This window comes from Sceloporus occidentalis, unplaced genomic scaffold (genome assembly GCF_023333645.1).
Source record: "Sceloporus occidentalis isolate IW3139 unplaced genomic scaffold, rSceOcc1.0.p SCAF_76, whole genome shotgun sequence".
NCBI lineage: Eukaryota > Metazoa > Chordata > Lepidosauria > Squamata > Phrynosomatidae > Sceloporus > Sceloporus occidentalis.
In genome coordinates this window covers 4,483,266-4,501,828 of record NW_028317056.1, presented here as the reverse complement: position 1 = coordinate 4,501,828, position 18,563 = coordinate 4,483,266, and the positions used below count along the sequence as shown (strand labels likewise).

At 43.2% G+C, this 18,563-nt stretch overlaps 1 protein-coding gene across 2 annotated transcripts; it reads right to left on the bottom strand.

Moving 5' to 3' along the window:
• Positions 1 to 15,734: 15,734 nt before the first annotated feature.
• On the bottom strand, positions 15,735 to 17,124 carry LOC149285838 (ankyrin repeat and SOCS box protein 8-like). 2 transcript variants are annotated; one of them, XM_089495068.1, is made up of 3 exons: positions 17,020 to 17,124; positions 16,836 to 16,940; positions 15,735 to 16,367 (listed from the first exon to the last, which is right to left on the bottom strand). In XM_089495068.1, exons 1-3 carry the CDS (start codon positions 17,122 to 17,124, stop codon positions 15,735 to 15,737), a joined length of 843 nt encoding a protein of 280 aa, XP_089351194.1. The 2 variants fall into 2 exon arrangements, with proteins under 2 accessions (XP_089351194.1, XP_089351195.1); XM_089495069.1 differs by having other exon boundaries at positions 16,993 to 17,100.
• Positions 17,125 to 18,563: the final 1,439 nt, after the last annotated feature.

The window sequence follows — 18,563 nt, the reverse complement described above, 5'->3', positions numbered from 1 at the left end:
TATCTGTCTGTCTGCTCGCAAACTATAGAGGAAAGCTATGTTATTTTTGGATTTAGTTATTTCCTCCCCGTGTCCTCTTTACTCCGTCATCCTGAGATTCTACATTAAATTTGTTTTCAGATCATTGCGATAAAATTAAGCAAATTCTAACTGCATGGACCGAAAAACCACGTCGCAAATGCGTGCTCTGATTGTTTTCTGGCATAAGTAGTGTAATAGACCAAAAATGTTACACTTTTACAACTTCTTTCAATACGTTACAGAATTCTTACAGTTTGATCTCCTTTCTGCTGCTGTGGAATTGTTGCTATTTTTTTTTGTTTTGTTTTTTTTCTGTTTTTTTCCCCCCTGTGAATATTCATTTTATATATAAATTCTGACGGTAGATATGTTAATTGTGCTGCAGTTTCTCATTGACAATCTAACACAACCCCACTACTCTTTTTGTCATAAAATAACTTCAATAATCATTAATACAGAAAATCACACCTTAAAATTCTATTTTTTTACATTGCCCCAAACTGATTCTCTCTTAAATGTCGAACCTTACATTTTAATTAAATAAACTGAATTAAACTACCTAAAACCTTGCACTTATACCGATTAGATGCATTGACCAGGCTGTATTTGCAGTTCCTGGTTTGATCAATCCATATAATCATTTACTTTTACATTATTTGGTCCCCCCCCATCAAAAAAAAAACAAAAACAAAAAAACATAAACCAGCAATCTTTACCCTCAAAATTCTGCAAACGATTTCCCGGTAAACATTCTTATTTTTAATTCCTGACCCTAATCAACCCATAAAACCCTTTTAAGTATTTTAACCCCTTTATAAATGTATGTTTTAATTGCCTTGGCTGTTCTTTTTTTAAATTATTATTATTATTATTTTTTTTTTAAAGATAAATTATTCAAGGGGGACAAATGAACACAAGCAATTATATCTGAAAATATTTGTTTTCTGCAGAAAAGTTAATATCATGAATTTACCTTTTGTTGCTTATTTAAAGACGGCTCGAGAAAGAAGAAATGGTTAACTTGGTACATGAAAGATAGATGGAAAGAAAAAGTAGTAGATGCATGGAAAACCCATACAGTGACTATGGAAGTTACAACAACGATTAAAAAAAAGCTATTTATGAGAATAGGATGTTTAGTAGTCCCCCCCCCCCCCCATGCGATTTGGAATGTTTTTTGGGTGGATTTTGGCTAAATTAGGCTACTAAAATCTCAGTTACTTAACGGTCTGCTTGTAGGTTTGGCACAGAGCACTTATTTTTTTTACATCTTTTTCTGCAGTCTATAGGTTACAATGAACAAAAGCGCTTTATTCTGGGGCAAACTGCCAACGTTCTAGATGTGGAACATTCGGCATGAACATTCCATTGGTTTCCATGGTGACTGCTCCGAATTATTGCACTTTGCATTAGGTTTGCCTTGATCGATTTAACTGTAATGCAATTAAACAATACAATTATATGTAATTAACCTAATGGCGATGCAATGGGATAAAAATGGGGCAATCACCATGGCAACCGATGGCATGTCCCAGCTGATTGGCCCGTTTTAGAAATGTGAGATAATCTTTTAAAAAGGAAGAAACTCAAATATTTAGACAGTTCTCTCCTTCACGGAATTAGGGACAAATTAATGGGTTCACGATTTTCCTGCTATAATTATTTATTTTATTAATTTCCTATTAATATCAGGGATATATATATACATGCTGGAATATATATATATATATATGTACACTTTGCTATTGAATTGGGCTTACTGGATATGTTAAAATCCTAAAAACTCAGAAATTATATTTCATCGAGGTGAATCCACAAATAATACAGTTAAGATAATATAACATATGCAGCGCTGAAGAGGTTAAAGATTTTGACCACCGAGGAGGGGTGAAATAATCCCTGTTTTGCCGAGTTCTATGCAGAACTGTTAAAGATTAAAGGGGATCTGGAGTTTTTTTTTGTTTTGCGAGGGGGGATCCTGCACCCTTTTTTCCTTTCCCAGACCCCTCTGAATTATTTATGTGAGAGAGAAACCTTTTCAGGCGTACGCCGCTTTATCTAACGCTCTCCCTAAAGCGGGAGTCCGTTGGAGTATCGATCTGGGGGGACAAGGGATTTCAACACAGCCCTACACATTGCCGACCCCCTCCCCAAAAAAACGCATCCTGCATCCCTTCTCACCTTGATGTCTGGAGCTCCTCTGATTGGCTGGAAGCATTTGGTACCCGCAACATCCGCGGGCGATACGCTTTAGAGAGAAGAATGGAATAGGTGTGGAGTAGCGAGCATCCACGTTACTTCGTCTACAAGTCTTAGCGAAGAACTCATTAAATAGTAGATATAGTGGCTGATACTGTAAGCCGTTTCCAGGTGTTTATAGGTCTTGTTGCTGGGATATACTGGTAGATACCCTATAGCGTATTTTTATCCTATGGCAGGTGGCAGGAGGTATTGTTTGCCCCGGTGTAGTCGGTATGGCTGATCCTGGGTATTCTAGAATTGTTAATATTGTCATTTTGTAGGCAAAATATTCTATCATTTTAATATCAATATAAAATATAATATATATAGTAATAAGTATTTATAATCAGATGTTGCCAGAACTATTATTTCTGTCCCTTGTTGTGTTGGTAGTATGGGTCTGTAGGTCGGTCTGTCTGTCTGTCATGAAAAAAAAAAGTTAAAACAAGCAAAAAATGGCACAAGAAAACATTGGGGGAATGTTGCGCAGGTCGGACGAATGAAAATTATTTTTGTAGCCCCTTGGAAATCAGCACATGGGCCATGAGATTAAAATTGTATGATTTCATTGGTTTTGAACGATGAGTTTATTGTAAAGTAAATGTTGTCTCGGGGATGCATCGAGGATGGTTCTGGAGATCTAATTTAAATTTAGAAGCTCCAAGTGTGTGTTTTCCGGGTATTTTCCCTTTAAACGATTGTGTTATTTTAAAGATCCAAGGTCTCTGTTATATGGGGGGTATACAGAGCAAGTTAACCCCTGCTCCAAGCGGCCACAAAGCACCATACCCAGGCAGCGGATACTTTGTTACTGTGAATTGTAAGGTCACGCTGTCCTCTATCAGGTCTCTCTATCTCTGTCGGAGGTCGTGTTGATCTCACACTCCAGTTTTGAGCAGTTGAAGGAGGTCTACATTCTTCCCGACCTGCTACATGTGGCCAGAGATGTTATCACATCATCAAGGACAGGGAAACCTGCCGGCCCCTGGCGGGGTCTTGGGTATAAAGGTTTACGACCTGATCCGTTCCTTAAGGGTTTTATTGACTGCTACGCCATTAAAGACTTATCTTCTAGAATCTGCAAAACATCACTCGCTTAACCCCTTCAAGTGCCCTGAAAGTACCTTCACCCCTTCTTTCTTTCCCCCCCAGGTCTGTAGATCATCATCCAGTTTAACCCCTTTAAGTCCAGACCCTGTTTAGCGTTGCCCCTTTTTGCGCTCAAAACATTTAGAGCACAATCCACCTTGACAACCTTCCACCGCATAAGTCATAATCTTTTTAAAACACCCGGTTAATCCTTGTCCTGACCCTACAGGGCATCACTACTACATCGTTGCTACCCCCAAAAGTAACCTTGAGGTTGCCCCATGCCTGGGCAATCCAAAGCAGCTCTCAACCGAGCCACAGTGACACCCGCCAGGGTTTGAAGATGTGTGAGGGACACAGAGACCAAGCTTCCATCACGAGAAGGTAGAATAAAGATGGCCTTTCCCATCGCAAATTGGAACATTTACCCGAATATGTGCGTCCGTTACGACCAGAGATGTTTTATAGAATAGTGTGGAATATTTGGTGAAAGTGGCAGAGAAGGTGTAAGCGTGTGTACGTGACTGTATGATTGTATGCGCATGCGTATGAGAAGGGGTTAGCTAAATAGAGGGCGCCGTGCAGATTTAAGACAATGCATAGGCAAGCAGAAAATAAATATAAAAAAATATAAAGAAGATTGCGATATTAAATCTCTGTACAGCCCATTTCTTGCTGGGTTTGTAAGGCCTGATAAGGACATTGGCTAATTGGTTTCTTAAATGGCCCTAAAGCAAAGTTATAAATATTATCCAGGTAAATGATTAAAAACCCAGATATAATATTTTATAAACGTGAATGTTTTGGTTCCACTCAGCTGCCCTCCTTACCGTTTAGACGAGGATTGTTGGTACAAATATTAGGTGACCTGCTGACATACTGTACGCGAGAAGGAGGTGGACGTTGTAGGGAGAGCAAAGGGTGATCAGGGGATGTGAAAGAGGGCAAAAGGTATGTAAGAACGGGAAGAGAAAGAAGGAATAAGAGAGGTAGGGTGGAGAGTGAAAAGGGTAAAAAGTGGGGGAGAAGAGAGGTAAGGTGGGCGAGAGTAGGATGAAATGGGAAAGGGACAGATGGAGGAACGGAGAGTGGGGGAGAGCAATATGAGATGGAATGGAGAATGGGAGAGAGGGAAGGATTGAGAATGGAGAGTGGGGAGACCGATAGATGGGAGAATGGAGCTTGAGGGAGAAGGGAATTATTGAGATTGGAGAGTGGGGGAGGGATCGAAAAGAGAATGGAGAGTAGGAGAGAAGGGAAGGGTTGAAAATGGAGAGTGGGAGAGAGGAATAGAAGGGAAAATGGAGAGGGGGGAGAACAGAAGTATTGAGAGTGAAGAATGGGTAGAGGGATAGAAGGGAGAATAGGAGAGTGGAGAGAGAGAGACGGGGAAGGGTAAATGAGAGTGGGATGAAAGAGGGAGAATGAAGGATAACAGAATGAATATATAACAAAACATAGAGAGGGGGAAGAATAGGAGATTGCGGGAGATGAGGAGGCGCACAAACAGAGAGTGGGGACTGGAATAGCAGCGAAAAAGGAGAGTGAATAGGGAGTGGGGGGCATCAATATGAGTGAGAATGGAGAGTGGATGAGATGTGGGGAGAATTAAGGAGAATTTAAAGTGTGGGAAAGGAGATAGAGGGTAAACCTAGAGCTGTAAAGAGGACATTAAAGGAGTGATGTACCGGGATCTCTTAATGTGCCTTCGTGTTATTGTTCGTTTTGAATATTGCCGGTTTTAATTTTATTTTTGTGGCTGTGCACCATAAACGTAATGTAATGGGGAGTGGGGATGAGAATAAACTGGCACGAAATTTCAGAGAGGGGTGGAAAAAGGACAGAGATCGCCTAACAATATAGATAATCTGTAGCTGGTGTTACCTGGTATATGAGTTTTATATCGCTGTGCTCAAAGCCGTGTCTAAAACATGAAGTCCATGCCTCCGCGTCTTAGACATGTCAGTATCGGAAGAAATATAATGAACTTTGCTGCATAAAATCTCTATGAAGCAATCACAATATTTTGGTGTTATATATGATTTAATAATTGGTTGTTTTTTTTGCAAATGTAAAAATGCTTTTTTTTGGACTAACGTATAACTCTGTTTACCCCATAACTATAAGGTTAAATTACCATTTTACATTGTGGTTTTCAGTGAGATTATATAGTTGTATCCAATGGCGTGAAAAGGAGCAATAAGGACCCGGATGACTATATGCATGGAGTTGGTAGAGAAAGGGTTACGAAATGTGCATGTATATATATATATATATATATATATATAGAGAGAGAGAGAGAGAGAGATATATATATAGTTGTCCTTGTTGGAAAGGGGTTAACAGTACTGTGTGTTGGTGCACAGGATGTAACCAGCAGTCTGCACTCCCCCAGGGAGGACCTCGTCTGGCCCCTGAGGGCCACACACACACACACAGGAGGCTGCACCATTTGTTAGTCGTTGGGTGCAGCCTGTGGCATCAAACCGCACGACATGAAAAATGGGTCTGTACCAGGCTCTCTCACCAGCAGCTGCTGCGGTAGGTGGGCATGCCCCCCCAACCGCCATTCGTGCCACCCCCTCGGGGGGCAATCTGTGTGCATCGACACAACCCTCTGTCCTGGCAGCTTTGTGACTCCCTGTAAGCAACCGCGAACCCCTTTGCTTCTGCTACACTGCATAGACCGTGCTGCTGCTGCCTGAGAGTGAGAGGAGTTGCGCAGGAGTAAAAGGAACAGGTCAAATATGATCGATATTTCAGGTCTTTGTATAAAACAGGGTTTTTTTCCTTTAAAACAGTCTACATTTTGGTGCAACTCAATCTATGTCACCAAGTCACACAAAGTGTGTAAAATCATTGAGGTCCCAGCATGATGGCTACGGACCTTGAAATCCCCATCTATTAAAAAGAACCTGGGGGGCAAAAGATTGGGACATCCCTACCGGAAATTCCACCAAAGCCACCCCGAGAGCGGGCAAAAAGCACCCCCCAAAAAATTACAGTTTGAGTAAAAAATGTTACATTTGTGTCTCTCTTATTATTAACATGAATTTATGCCACGTCAACGTCTACATCAATTATAATCTAGACAACCACTGCCCCCCAACCAAAATAATAGTAAATGGCTTGGGGTTACCATTAGAAACGGCACCTGTATTAATACACCAATCTTCATGATAGCCCCAGGGTTATGTATAAAACAGTGAAAAGTGGTTTTATCGCTATGCCAACCACTGGAATGCCCAGAACATTTCCTTGGTAGCTATGCCCCCCCCATATTTTATACATAGGCCCCATGTGCTGTTATGAGCCTCCTGCTCTCTGTTTGGCTCTCTTAACGGTTTGGCTCTCTTGCCCACCTTATACTCCCTGTGACGTTCTGTGCCCACAGTATACTTCTTATTGGCCACGGTGTAGCACCTGTGCTGTATAGCTCCGTGTTTCCTGCGCTGGCCCTGCTGTGCATACACGCAGCCCCTAAGCCCAACTGCATTCTCTGTACTGTGCTAATAGAGGGCCAGTGTGTCCCCCGGCTTCAGTGCCTGTTCCGACCTTTAACCTTTACCACTTCCCGACATCTCTAGTCATTCTGTCTCCTTCCTATCTCATTTTTTCTCCCTTCATCTTTTTTCTTTCCTCCTTTTACCCTGCACATCATTCTGTGTTGCTCCCACTTCTCTCTCCCTGTCCCGTGCCTCCAACGACCACCCTTTGCCCCTCTCTCTTCGAATACCCTCCTCTCTGTCTCCCTTTTCTCCATACCGCTTTGCTCTCTCTCTCTCTCTCTCTCTTCATTCCCTATTCCCTGTCTGTCTCTCGCCGCCCTCCCCTTTCAGTTCCCCTGTCTCTCTCTTCTTTCTCCCCCCTGGCTGGTTAGAGGCTGCCCTCGGTGCAGCGCTGTGCAGTGATACAGTAATTCCCATGCACAGGTGCAGGGTCCCTGATGCTGTGTTACCCTCAGGCACGTCCCTCCATGCCTTGCCTGACAGTCCGGTGGAAGTAATGTCTTGTGGCAGGTAGAGGAATCCAGCCGACCAAGAAGATATGTTAGGAAGTGTCTCGGAGAGCGCGGCTCAAACACCTGTCTCTACGTTCCTTTCTTTCATATAATTGTTCCAACATTCCCCAAAATTCACAACTTCTTCACACGACCGGGACCCCAACACCCTAAACCGGAGCGCTCCCTGTCTCTTTTTTCTCCCTCTCGCTCCCTCTTATTTCTTAATTTTTATTCCATTACTAGACTTCTTTCCACTTTCCTGTAATTTATCTGTAAAATTAAGTAGTTTAAAAAAAAAATAATTTTACCAGTTACTTCTTCCCACTTTATGTTATTTTACTCTTTTATGTATTTTTTGACCTGATCTGTCATTTATATTTTTCTTTTATATTTATTTATTTACATACTTTCCTTTTTCATTCTTGTCTGTTTCTTTTTAGATTTTTCATGCATTGTCATTTTTTTTTATTTTCTGTCTTTTAGTTATCCTTTTCTCTCTTTTTAACATTTAATACATACCTCTTTTTATGTATGTTTAATTATTTTATGGATTGATAAATTGAATATATTTTTTTCAATTGATTCATTTGTTTTACTTGGCAGACCTGAAGGGATGTTTTCCCCCTTTTGCTTATTTTTTTGCAGGTCTTTTTTTCTTGTTATTTCGCCCTGATACGTTGTATTGTTTTTCCTTCTTTTTATTTCTCTAGAACTCTTGTTTTTCATTATTTTTTTGTATAATACATTTTCTTATCTATCTCTTTTTGTTATTGCTTCTTAGTCTGGGTCAATACCTTTTCTCATCTTTCTGCTTAAAAAAATATTTTTGCCTGTGTAAGTTTTTGGTTTTTCATACCGTACGCGATTGAGTTATTTCTCTTTAAGTTGTTTTCTCTGTAGACATATTTTCTCTGGTATTTTCTTTCCTTTCTCGTAATTCTTTTTTTTCTTTTTTTAGCACATCATTTAGTATTCTTCCATATAACCCCTCTTTCCTCTCGTATTCCCCTTGTTAGTTTGTTTCTTCTGCTGTTGTATTTTCTCTGTTTTTAGACATGTTTTTTATATTGTTTTCCATGTTCTTTTTTCTTTTTAAAAAGTAATTTTCTTTTAGTTTCTTTGTTGTATATGTGTATTTTTATTCAGTCAAACATATTCTAAAGCCTTCCTTGTTATTTCTATTGTTGCATATATATATATATATATATATATATATATATATATATATATAAGTCTGTTCTCTGACATGTGCCTTAATGTTTTTTGGTAGTTAAAACTCATTATGAAAGAGACTAATTGGCATCAATGTCTCCAATTTTAGGTTTGACTTGAGTGCATGAATGAGACAACGCTGCGTTCAGCTTGGTAAAGGAGCTCGCTGATATCTCATAAGGGAACCAGTAATAGTCCATGTCAATAATGTCTAAAGATGAAGAGGGAGGTTGTAAGCTTAGCTCTGCCTGTAAACATAAAGAACGAAAGCCTAAGAAGCCTCATTATATACCTCGGCCATGGGGGAAGCCTTATAACTACAAGTGTTTCCAGTGTCCATTTACTTGCATGGAGAAGTCCCATCTCTACAACCACATGAAGTACAGCCTATGCAAAAACTCGCTTTCCCTCTTAATAGAGTCGGACTGGCCTTACAAGAAAAACAATTTCCTTATCCCCGAATCCCACCTCCTACAGGAACCACAACCAGAGAGCAGCCTTGGACGGCAAGACGTTTGCGATTCCACTGGGTCAAACACCACCAAGGCTAGGCAAGCTGGAGAAAAGGACCCTGCTGAGGTGCAGAGTTTTTTGGATGAAGAGGATGAGAAAGAGGAAGAAGAGGAGGAAGAAGCAGGACAAGTCCTAAAGGACAAAGGGAAAGGATTAACACCTCTGCAGGCCAGCCCAAGCAAAAGCGAAGCCAACATTTCTATGGCGGGCATGAAGGGCAAGAAAGAAAGGTCAAGTAAAGAAGGGGAGCCTGACTTCATTATAACAGATGTTTTCTCCTTGGAAGGACCGTTTGAGAAGGAGAGAGAGGAGCCAAAATTTACCAAGGTTTCTAGAAAAACTGCTAGCAATGTTGGAGGGACTCGTGCTGAGCAATGGAAACTGCTGGCCGGCACGCTTAAGAAAGGGACAACAGAGGTACCACCAGGAACTAATACAATCCCATGTTACCCACCACCAACATACACCGATTACCAAGAACAACAGGGCCTCTCACTATTGGGGATCAACTACCCACTTAATACCAACCTCTTCTCTTACTTGAACCCCGCTATGACTGGTGGAACAGCACAGTTCCCATTCTTGGCCTCCACAGCCCAGCTCATGCACCCTACCCATTCCACCCATTTCCAATCACTACAGAACACAGAGAGGCCGTCGTTCATCCCCAGATTCTACTATCCATTGCTCTTTGAACATGCATTTAATAGTGCTGAGAGTAAGGTGATTTCAGGAAAGCCAGTGAGCCAAGCACAGCCGGGGCCAACGTCTTACGTTTCAGTTCCAAGGACCAAAATGGCTATGGAACCAATGAAAGCCTGTCTTCACAAGGCTCCAGAAGACAAAAATACTGTATCTTGGGTTTCCAGTGATAAGTTATCCAAGCAAACCTCGTCTCATAACAAGTTAATCCAGGACAATGATGGGAAATGGCCTTCTCAGGCAGCGAGAGATGCAATTCAACAACAGAAACAAATACTTGGTGTCTATGGGGCTCCAACTCTAAACAGGAATGAAGGCTTGATTCCACAGAAGGGAACAACTGACGAACCCGTCTGGACAAACACCAGCCCCGTGAGGTGCATGAAGAGGAAGCCCTGGTTGGAGAAAGATGTACCAAATGTTGCCACAGATAAAACACCATTAATAGTGGGAGGAGAGCGACCCACCCCAAACCGGTAGGTCTTCATAACAACAATCAAAGTAACTACTGATTTACAAAAAATCTTTGTGTTATTTTGCAAGATTAGAATTGTTAGTAATACTGTGTTATTAAAAGAGTACATATTAGAATGAGGCGTGTTCATGCAGTAATCCCATACTCTAAAAACACATTTTACTCTCTATTTCCTCTGTCAGCTCGTGTTCCCCTTCCATACCTTCTCCTGATCCCTGGCACGATAAGAAGCCTAATCTGGAAAGGTCAACTCAGAAGAGGAAGCGAGAGTCTGAGGCTACTAATAACGTAGATCCCATGAGTGAAAACACCTCTGCGCTCATCGGAGACCTTTCCAGGACCTTAGAAGAGTATGGGAAGGTGGAGAGAAGGCTGGCAAACTTAGCATCGGAGGACAACAGCCGCCAGAAAGCCCTCAGTGAACAACTTGGGAAAATCCGACTGGAGCTTCTGAATATTCACCGTGCTCTAGAAAAGGTCTCATGTTCACATGAAGGACCACTAGATCTATCGATTAAACGGTCCGAGGACACTGGAAAAGAAGAAGTAGACAAGAGCCCACCAGAAGATGACTTAGCACCACATCCACCATCTGACTGCCCACCCAGGCAGCTGGTGAAGGTGGAACTGTTGCCCCCAGACCTGGCCACCTGTTACGCACGTCCTACAAAGTGTGAGGCAGACTCTAGTGTCCTTCTGTGTCCTGATGGTAGAATCGGGGGTGCAGGAGTGATGCAGCCGCAGGTTTCCATCTTGGAAGAAGGGGGCGGAAGTCGCCTTGGTTTCGGAAGAGGGCAACAACAATTAGAAGGTGTGTGAAAGTTCTAGGCATCTGCACGCTGGTATACTCCTTGTCCCAGGCTTCAAATGCTGAATTTTAAATATACTCAAGAGATAACAAAGGTTTCTGAAGCACATATCAAACTTTTGCACTAAAACAATGCGTCCCCCTGTTTTTCATGGCTTGACCTCTGACCTTAAATTACAAAATACCGTTCCACGATAAATAGGGACATTGTTTGGTATCCCTTATTCACCATAAAACTCTCACTGTGACAGAACCGTCAAGTATTTTTCTTTTGATGATTGACAGGATATCTCCGAAAAACAGAATCTCCTGAACTTCCCTCTCTTCGTTTGCAGATTTCCTGGAAAACAAGAGTTTTGCAGAATTTCAATAATTGACAAATTCACCAGTTGTCTGTTGATTCTAGGAAATGCTGTTTTAAGATGTGGTGGTAGATTTCTTTGTGTTATCCAAGGTATGGTTCCTGGTCCATGTTGAACCAGTCCGGTCAGAATCACTTTTTGGGAATTCGCTCACCTGTATGATACACTGTTTAAACGAAATTTGCACTTGAGGAGTTCTCACATTGTAAATATGCATTTAACCTATTAAAAGCTAAACACGAGTACGTAACAGATGGCGGTCTTTTATTTCATGTAACGCGACATTAACAAAATGGGACGGGGCAAAAAAAAATATTTTCATGGACCAACATACAGTTGAAAGGACACGGCAGGCAAATGGCCAATGGGCCTGTGGCCAACAGCACCACACACTCGCCCGATCTGCCTCTCCAGCAGTGAGTGGCCAGCAGCTGGATATGACCATTATTAGGGGGCCACTGACCTTAAAGTGCAAGGGGCTCCTCATTAACATGAGTCCCACTCCGGTTGAATTATTTTCAGGTTATGAGACAGAAATCTTAGCTGCCTGATTAGCCCCTTCATTGTTTAACAATACATTATTATCATTTATATTTAAACTTGTGGGCTCCGGCTACCTCCAACCCTTGCGGGACGCGGCCGGTACATTGTACAGCGTGCACCGGGGAGTCTGGTTGGCCATAGAAACAAAGATGATAGACATAACTCGTCTCAAAAGCTTGCAATCTATTGCACTACACTTATCGTCTTTCGTACGTGTGTTCTTTACCTTTCCACGGCTAACACGGTACGATTATATACCTCTGTCCTTTTTACTAGACACTCTAATCCTTTTATAAGGCTGTCTAATTCCCTGCGAGACTGTATCATTGACTAGACTGTTGAGCCCATGAAGGGCGATCTCCCCGTTATAATACCGTCTCTTTGCGAGCCTCCATCAATCATGGGTTGTGTTATTCATCCATAACTCATTAAATCTCCCTTTCTGCTCCAAAGCGAAGCTCACACCGCGGGTCCTCTGGACCTTTTAATACGATCACAATGGTCTCCAGCGAGATCCTGCCTGGCAGGAGGGTACGTGCTTGGACCGAAAGACGGGGCAGAGCCTCACACCAGCGGGCACCGCTGCCAGCCCATGCAGATGAGTAAATAAGGAAGGCAGCAGAGTTCACATAACCCTGGGGACAGCCATAGGACACTGTCATCGCAGATCAGCGTCACTGTCACTGGACCTCATTGCTGCCCCATTAAACACAGCTCCGGGCTCACGTAATTGGCTCAGACCGAGGGTTACCCTTAAACACGAGAGCCTGTCTACCAGCACTTATTTACAACAGGTCCCGGGCTCTTAACCCCTTTTATGCCACAGGGAGGGCCGGGGATATGATCGGCGATGCAGCGTCTCCCCGAAAAACCGTCCTCGAGCCTCACCCCGCACCCCCCCCTTAACACGAAAGCTATGTGATTATAACGAGGGCCTGATTCACGAGACGTGATCACCAAGCGGGATCTTAATATCATTTGGGAGATTTGTCGGCTGGATTTGAGATGGCCTGACTCTGTGAGGTCCTCAGGATGGTTATTCCAGAGTATGGCCATGAGGGACTACAATTCCCATCAGCCTTATGCTGGGGTTCTTAAGTCTCTACATGCCAGGCAAGTGGTCTCATTTTCCTTCTCTCCATTGTTGTGTGTGTAATATATATATATATATATATATATATATGTATATATACATATATTTATTTATTTATTTAAATGTTGATTGCCCACTTTGCTCGGTATTAAAAAATACTTAATATACAAAAATATTTTTTTTTAATCCTGTTGCCCCCAACCTTCTGAAAGGTAGGCGACCCTTCACATGAAAACGCCGGAAACATTTAAGTGTTAAAAACTAGAATTTTTACGATCTGTGCATTTTGATGTTCAGTATTGAACCCGGCAGGAGTGCTTCATGCTATAAATCCGTATATCAGAAGCCAAAAATTGTAGTCGGGTAACCGGACGCAGTTTGGGGGTCACTTATTTCTTTCTCTGAGACCCAGGCATTCTATTTTCTTTTACCGGCACAGAGCATAAGGACTTGTTCCTTTTAGTTAGCTTTGTTACCAGCAGCTAATAGAAAGGCGCCAAAACATATATTCCTTAAAATGTTATATATTTATTTATTTTTTCATTTCCCCAATTTTGGAATTTTTTTAGAAAAGCATGTCCCTCTCTCCCTTTTTGCATCCCTTGCCTATCGTTCTCCTTCTCGCCGCTGATCGTCTCGCACTCCGCTCTCCGCTCGCTGGATGGATGGATCGGTTATGTCAGAGTCAAACAGCCGTATTCTTTCATCCCCCCCAGCTTGGCGCTATCACTTATACCAATCACAGGGGATGGGAGACATGTCAGAACAAACTCCCGTCTCCTTCTCCTGCGCTAAACTGAAAGGCCCTGACAGAGCTGTGACTGTGTCATTACGTGTCGGCCGGGGGTGCTGTGAGTGAACATGATTCCGAGATCTGCGTTAACAGACATCAGATATATTAAAAAAAAAAAAACATATTGCTGAAAATATGTAAATATCCCCTAAAAGCATAGCGTTGAATGAGGAGCAGTCTTCAATGACATCTGCATGGTTGCTATGGTGATTGCACTGCTTCTATTATAATAGGTCATTCAGTTATTTACTTTTTTTTATCCAAAAAAAGCATTTTTCCCCTACTAGCTTCAAAGGTTCCTTATTCCTAACTCCACTGCCTGGGGATAATATCTATAGGCACGCATCGGCCCTCGTCTTCCTGCCCGAACTAAAGGGTTAACCGTTTATAGCAGTCGTCCTCTGTAATAGACAGCGACAGATAATAATCTGGATAGGTTACAGGTGAGTGGCGTTAAGGACACACCACCGTTTTCCCATTATCCGAAATTTCTCTGCATGCGCGGCTCATTGCACTTTGGCTTCCGTCCAGGTCCCGGATCGCCGGGCGCCGTGTCTATGCTGTCTTTGTTTAAAGGGGTCCCTAAATCGGTCTCTTGGTCTAACCATAAAAATGAGGGTCCCAGTCCGGCCATTTAAACTCGGACCTCTGGGATTTCTGTGCTCCGATATGAGCCAAGTACCGCATTACAGCGATAATCATCATCAAAAGAGGGACAGGACCACAAGAAAGAATCTAAAGCACTGCTGTGGGACCCGTTCACAGACCGATAGGGTGCCCAGATTTAAGCGGCCAACCTGTCAACTCTAACTACTCCTTCAGTAAAGTATTTCTTCTCCCCTTTGAAGCCCTCCGTCTCTTTTAGGTCCCATCCTTCCTTCCTTGTTCTGCAACCGACGATGGCTCCGGCAGGTAATGCGTTAAAACTGAATGACACAAAAAGTCTTATCGAGGGGAATCGCTTTAAAGGTCAGTTAAGCAGAGGGTGGAATATTTTGGTTTTAATGGAAGAACCCCAGGCCAGTTGCCACCGGATCAATCTGTTATTGTCTGCAACACTCCGAGCTTTCAGCTCCACTGCGCTATTCACTATAACAGCACACAAGTCATGGAAAGTGTCTAGGGGTCCTGAGATTGGTACGTGGGCATCACAGGACTCCAGGTAAAGGATACCGCATGGCATGAGAGGGGGAACACCTACCCTCTGCACCTACCATAGACTTGGGGCTATGGGTACAAATCTTCTGAGGTTAGTTATGCATAAATGCTAGATTAATATAGGCGACAGATTTCATTAAAATATGTATTTCATGAAAAATCAAGTCAGTAATTTGCGCTAGAAAGATTGCGATCCTCTGACCCCTGTATAAAAAGTCTGAAGAAGCCGGGCAATGAATGGAGATCAGAGTATCGGTTTTAGCAGAGAGGTGGTATATACACCGTCATAGAATGAACAACACACAACACCCAAATGCACATAGAAAACATTTATAGAGAGAGGAAGCCTGTTAGACAGGATAATAATCAAACCGAGTGGAGAAAAACATTAGGGAGACAAAGTGTTTCAGATAAACCCCCCCAGCCGAGGAAATCTCGCTGGGATCAGTGGTGTTACCCCCCCCCCAAAAAACTTGCTAGTGAAGACAGGACAATGTCTTGAAAAGCAGGGGGGGGAAGCTGAGAACAAGCAAAAAGAATGTTTTAGAAGAGGAGATTGCAACCAAGAACGATGATGTATGGAATTGCTATTAACAAATGCACGAACAGTCCTCGGATACAGGCGTCCATCTGGGGGCCGGTTTGGCATTTGCCACTAGCTGTTGCTAGTTTAAGTCTTTTTGTTGTCTTATAGAGGGTGTGGGGAAAAAGACCACCACGTTTACTCGATCAGCAGTACGTAGTCCTGCACCGACCTAGGGATGGGTAGCTCCGGGACAACCTGGGACAGAAGGCATTCTCCAAGACTGGCCCTGACTACTCGTCTGGCCAGGGACTTCAGAGTGCCAGGCTGCGAGCACAGTTTCATAAGCCGCTGGCAAAGCTGGGCATCTCGGGTAGCCTCAGGGGGCAATCCGCCTTCCCTCCTTAGTCGGAGCTGCCCACTAGCCCTTCGTAACAGCTCAAGGCACTCGTCCTCCCTCTCACCGCCCAGTCCTCGACTCATCAGAGACACAAGCCGCCCAGCAGGGTACTGCCCCTTGAGATTGGTGGTATCCGGCTGTGCCCCATAATCAAGAAGCAACCGTACGCTCTCAAGATTCCCCTTGATGACTGCCCAGCTTAGAGGCGTGTCTTGGTTATAGTCACGGGCATTGACCTTGGCACCACCTTCTAGAAGGGCATTAACGCAGCGCGCCATGTTTTTAAAGGCGGCCCAGTGTAACGGGGTGTCCTGATTCCCATCAGGGGCGTTGGGATTAGCACCGTACTCCAGGAGGATCTCCACGCACATTTCATCCTTCTCGGCTGCGTAATGCAGAGCTGTCCGCTGGTACCCGTCTAGAGCGTCGACCTGAGCGGGATGAGAGGAGGAAGCATTGTGATCGAACGCCAAAGACAAGAGACCCATCATGGACAGCAGTGGCATTTATAGAATTAAATGGACCAGAACAAGATAATATTAATATCTGATCAGTACTGTATGGTTTATATATTTCCATACTTGCTGAGAGATCCCAGGATCCAAAACAACCTGTTCTTTTCTCTTATTTGGAGAGAGAGGAACCTAAACTAAATGTAAATGGGTCCAAAATGCCTGTAAAGTTTCAGCAAGGCAGAAATTTAAAGGGAAAGCACGTATTCTTAGGAAAGAACCGAGTCCGTCTATAACGGAACTGATCATTCAGGCTGCTAACGTTCCAAAGACAGATTAGCCTTCCGTATTCTATCAGAGGGTCCGGGACTTTATTACTCCTTTTAAAAACGGAGGCGACATTGAATTGGATACCGGATTACACTGAGACCGACACACTGTACTGACATGGGCTCCATTCTCCAGCAGCAGCTCCACGCAGTCCGCGTCACACACCATGCACGCGCTGTGAAGGGGCATCAGGGTGTCGTGGGGGCAGTTGACGTCCGCTCCCTGCAAAAGAGCACACAGAGTCACGCCGCCGCTCAATGTTTCTACTTCGCACGCGGGATTTATTTATTTTTTTTCTCACCTTGCGGATCAGAGACTCGACGGTGTCACCGGGCAGGGAACGAATGGAGGAAATGGTGCGGATTAAACGCTCGGACAGCGTGGACTTCCTCCTCAGGTGTTGCATGGTAGGAGCACCTGTATAACATTCAGAACAAGGTGATATCATATCATATGCGAAGGGAAGGCGTTGGGGAGGGGAGCGCTGCAATCAATATATCAAACTACCGATTGCTCCACTTTTTCAAGATTGCACCAGAATAACACTTTATACTTAACCCTTAGAAAACAAGAAAAAGAGCTTGGAGAAAGAACCGATCACAGATAAAGTAGAAAAATAAAAGAAAAAGCTGTTAAAATTGAGTAAATTAAAAAAAAAAAAACAACAAAAAAAAAATCACAGAAAGGCAGAGATACAGGAAGGTGGATTTGGAAAGCTCTGGCATGGAAAAGGTTACACATTTGGCCCAATCTCCCCTTTGTGCACTTTCCTCGTTCTTCCCCCAGGGGGGGTGTAGTTGAGGTGCTCTTTCCTCCCTCTCTCTCTCTCCCTCTCCCCCCCAGGGGGACTCCCTGCCTCTGGCATTCAGCAGGCACTTGAGATGGACCAAGGCAATCTCTCCTTGGGCTTCTCTTAATGGATGAAGAGCAGGAAGCGTCTGTTTCCATTAATTACCCCTCGGATGGGATGAAATATTCAGCAGGAGGAAGAAAAAAAAAGAAGGGGGGGGGGTTGCACTTGCTCCTAACCATACAGAGGGCTGCCAAACCATCACACGGCAAACAAAGTGCCACGACGGCCACAAGACACCAACGAGCCATTCATTCACTAACAGGACGATATACTAACATGCCTGGTGCGCCAACGATGCTGCGTGCGCCAACGATGCTGCGTGCGTGTACCATCTGGTATATTACTGTATTGATTAACTCGCGGGCTGACGTGTTACATCGCTAGCGCCAACACGTCAAGGAATTTACGGAGGGAGACGGGATCACACGGGAAGCAACAGTGTAACACGTGAAGAGGTACACAAACACGACGGATGGGATATTTTTAGACTTCTACTGTAGAATGGTTACGTGATGGAGGTTACACCGTACGTTTTTTTTCTTCTTTGAGTTTTCATATATAATGAAGAAAAAAAGTTTTAGTAACAAAATCAAGGAATCGGCCACGAGATGAAGAATATTAGCGCCACCTGGTGGGAAGAAAGGGGTGAGCTTACGGGAGCCTCACATGGGTCACATATTAACCTGCGTAATATACGAATTATAAGATTGCATTAAAAAAAAAAAAAAAAAAATTATATATATATATATATATATATACATATACATACACACACATTCACTGATTTCTGGAATTAAAACTAAACACCCATGACGCAAACGACTTACAGGGAGGGCAGATATTTGGTAAAACAGAATTCTAAAGGGCTTTAAAACCACTTTAACATGATGCTTTTTTTCTTGTTTATTCAATTAAACCCTTGAAGGGACAGCTTTATGCCCCCGACAGCCCCAGAAGACAGAAGAATGCATGCACAGGAACTTTATATTCTT

Bases quoted from the DNA above. Each gene is read 5' to 3' on its own strand.
- LOC149285838 (XM_089495068.1), bottom strand. From the start codon at position 17,124: ATGCAACACCTGAGGAGGAAGTCCACGCTGTCCGAGCGTTTAATCCGC. The intron at 16,941-17,019 runs GTGAGAAAAAAA...GCTCTTTTGCAG, and splicing joins TCGAGTCTCTGATCCGCAAG to GGAGCGGACGTCAACTGCCC. The intron at 16,368-16,835 runs GTCAGTACAGTG...CATCCCGCTCAG, and splicing joins TGCTGGAGAATGGAGCCCAT to GTCGACGCTCTAGACGGGTA.